This window comes from Beta vulgaris, chromosome 8, assembly GCF_026745355.1.
Source record: "Beta vulgaris subsp. vulgaris cultivar EL10 chromosome 8, EL10.2, whole genome shotgun sequence".
Taxonomy (NCBI): domain Eukaryota; kingdom Viridiplantae; phylum Streptophyta; class Magnoliopsida; order Caryophyllales; family Amaranthaceae; genus Beta; species Beta vulgaris.
Window position 1 is genome coordinate 2,060,228 of NC_079209.1, and position 3,475 is coordinate 2,063,702.

The window sequence follows — 3,475 nt, forward strand, 5'->3', positions numbered from 1 at the left end:
TAAATGCAATTCAAACAGCTTTTGTAAACCGCGGCGTTAACTTGTTATGAATAAAAACCTTGATCCACCATTGCATAATATGCTTTAGCTTCATAATGAAGGATTAAGCCTATTCAACGCCAATATACATGATCGAGGTCAGATAAGACGATGAAATCAACTTATTTAGTTAAAGGGAGTGCATCCACGATACACTCAAAGCTATTTTTTGCTCATTTGGAGTTCTACTTATTATGTGATTATACTCATTTTGAGGTTTCATATGAGCAATGAGCAAATAAATAGCCTTGGGTGTACCATGAGCACGGTACACCCGAGTGTATGATAAAAATTCTCAGTTAAAGGCTTGTATAACCGGCCCACAGAATGTCATGCAGATGCTGGCTGCACCATGTTGAAAGGATATTTTCGCGAGAAAGTAGAGTCACTACTCACCAATTAGTTTTTGAAAAGAATATTATGTTTGTATTTAATTATTTGTCATATTGTTGTAGGCATCAGTATTTAAGAGAGCTGATTAGATGTAGAGATCATAACAAGCTTAGTGGCAAAATTACAAATATTTAAAAGTTACCCCCTTTGTTTTTTTACTTGCTATATTTTTCCATAAACAAATATCTCATTTTACTGATTGAATTTCTTAATTTGATAATTATGACCCAACAAAAAGTACCAATATTTCCTTTTATATTTATCATCTTCCTATGATGAAGGAGAATATAGGAGAGGGAGAAATGATATTTACACCAGTTACCTACAAGGCTACAAATAATGAGTTGACTCTATTTTATTGGTGCAAATAATGGAGGAGAATATAAGAGGGAGAAATGATATTTACACCATAGTTAATTGATTGTTCAATCTTCATGGACCTTTTATTTGGGAGGGGATAAAGATTCTTCATAAGATAAAAGGCACATGGATATAACTAAGATGCCTCAACAGTCAACATAGCATTTCAGAGTGATACATCTTTATTACAATTTACAACTTACAAGATGCCATGAGCCATGTACGTCCATGTCAATTCTTCATTGTTGCTATTATATGCTCTTATTTTTGTTTTTTGTGGAGCCATTAATTTCCATAGATGCTAAGGTTGCAGAAATAAAACTCTAACAGTGGATATATTCTTCATAATGGGAAGATAGCACATATCCAAAGAATAGCATCGTTTAAAAGCTGAAAAGTGACATAATTAATTTTATCTCATGGTTGATTTGATTATTATATTTGTATCTTCTATGTAACATATCACTCCATCAAGTCTATAAATAGCCAAACTGATATAGCTTGTTTTGTACTCAGCACATCACACAATCTTCTATAGAGATCTTTGGGTACGTAGCAAGCTAATTCCCTTCCTTTTTAATAACTTTGCAGTTTACTCGTTAACTATTTCTTCATTGTTTTAGTATTTTTCTATGATTAAGACTAACTGTATGAATGATTGAATGTACACATGCATGCATATTACATGATACATACAGTGAATTAAGCTAGAAAGAAATAATGGCATCAAGACAGTGTGAGAAGAAGGCACCGCAACTCAGCGCTGCGCAGCAAGCGAATTTGGACAAGATAGTGGAGCAAGCAAAGCAATCGTATGTCTGTGAAGATATTGCGAAGAAAGCCCATGAAATTATTGCCAAAAATGAAGGCCATGAAAAGGCAGCGGACCAGAAAATGGTGAGCTTGTTAGCAGGCACCTTCACAAATTCAGCAAAGGATGACTTGACCCTTTTATCCAGCAAGCATTGGGCGGGAACCATTGTCTCAGACTTTCCAAAAACTATCAGTCTTGCGGGTCTTTTCTCCCTAGCAGGCCTGTTCAGCGGCATTAAGGCCGGAGCAGCGTACGTCGGCAAGAATCAAGCTGGTGACGAATGTGTTTGGCTGGTTGCTTTTGCAGACAACAGCGCTCTTGGAAGAGTTGTAAGTACTCAAGATTAACAACCTTACAAACTCAAATTATTAGTCTGTATAATACTCCCTCCGTTTCATAATAATTTACTCACTTCACTTTGGGGAGAATCAAGGAGGAAGTACAAAAGTATGTGAGAGAAACTGAAAAGTGAGAGAGAAACAAAAGAGTGGGCTAAAATAAAGTGAATTACATGAGTGGAAAATAGGAGAAAATAGATGTGATATGTTACCAAATATAGATTAAGCAATAGTGTGTAGTTCAAAAAGAAACGGACTAAAAAGGAAGTGTGATGATTAAAAAGAAATAGAGGGAGTAGTAACTAATGGCTTAATTAAACTGTGTTTGTTCAATTTTCCAATATAATAAATATGATCGATGTTTTTATTTATTGTGATGGGTTGATGCAGATGTATGCGGAGTGTGGCCCTTTACGCAACTACACCAACATCAACTGGGCAGCCATCGAACCTAAGTTGAATGACGCTAGCTTTATAGCTTATGCCTCTGACGCTGAGACTGGAACTTCCATTTATGGTACTATCGTCGGCCAAGACCCCGGAACCGTGGCTGCTGCAGCCTTCACTGGTTAAACAAGCATACTTCAACTACATACGTTGGATCAATAATAATTGTTTCATGTACTCAGTGTGATCTACGTACGTATATGTGTCGATCAACAATATATGTTGTATCATCTTTCTTGCATCGTTATTTACTGTACTGCCTTTATTTCAGTATGTTTGAATTTTGTTATGAGTGGAAAGCACTTGTGACTGTGAGAACATGTATGCGAACTGCAAGCTGCTAGCTGCCGTGCATGTTTCTACCATGCCAGTTTAGCTACTACTAGTAATAAATAAAAAGTTCCTCTTTAGCATATACTCCGTTCATTTCTCCTTGTTTTTCCTACTTGCTTTTTAACGTCTGTCAATATATGTATATTTAATACCATTAATATTTGTAACTATATATTTGTAAAATTTATAATTTAATTGGTGTATGCATCAATTTTTAGATGACTACACCCACTTTATTATAAAAATTCACGAAAAGTTTGCATAATAACAACTTACTATAGACATATGAAAATAATTACAAAGTGATAAAATCTCAAATTATTAGTCAATTTATATAGAAACTGAAGACATTATTCATTATTTGAGGCAAGTAACCAAAACAACCTTATAATTTAGTACAACGAAAAGTATTACGACCAACATCGTCGACAATATATGTTAGCCTATCTAGCTAGAAATCTTGGCAAATTCGATGGTGGCTTTACCATCACGAGCCTTATTGAAGAAGTAGTGACATAATCTAAGTAAAGAACTTGTATGGGTAGTATCTCAAGTCTACTGTCGGACATAACTCGGTGTCCGACATGAAACTCTTCAAGATACGAACTCATCAGAATGGGACAAGTCACCTCTGGTAATGGACCGGGATGGTTCTCGCGGCCACCAAAAAAGGACAAAGTAAGGGATCTTCCCTCCAGTCAAACTCACCTTAATCGTACACGTGTCACAGGATTACGCATCCTGTCAGATA

General features: G+C 35.7%; 1 protein-coding gene across 1 annotated transcript; it reads left to right on the forward strand.

The window, feature by feature from the left end:
* Positions 1-1,490: 1,490 nt before the first annotated feature.
* Positions 1,491-2,806, forward strand: LOC125492405 (uncharacterized). Its single transcript, XM_048634857.2, has 2 exons — positions 1,491-1,935; positions 2,335-2,806. Exons 1-2 carry the CDS (start codon positions 1,513-1,515, stop codon positions 2,515-2,517), a joined length of 606 nt encoding a protein of 201 aa, XP_048490814.1. The 5' UTR covers positions 1,491-1,512; the 3' UTR covers positions 2,518-2,806.
* Positions 2,807-3,475: the final 669 nt, after the last annotated feature.

Bases quoted from the DNA above. Each gene is read 5' to 3' on its own strand.
- LOC125492405 (XM_048634857.2), top strand. From the start codon at position 1,513: ATGGCATCAAGACAGTGTGAGAAGAAGGCACCGCAACTCAGCGCTGCG. The intron at 1,936-2,334 runs GTAAGTACTCAA...GGGTTGATGCAG, and splicing joins ACAGCGCTCTTGGAAGAGTT to ATGTATGCGGAGTGTGGCCC.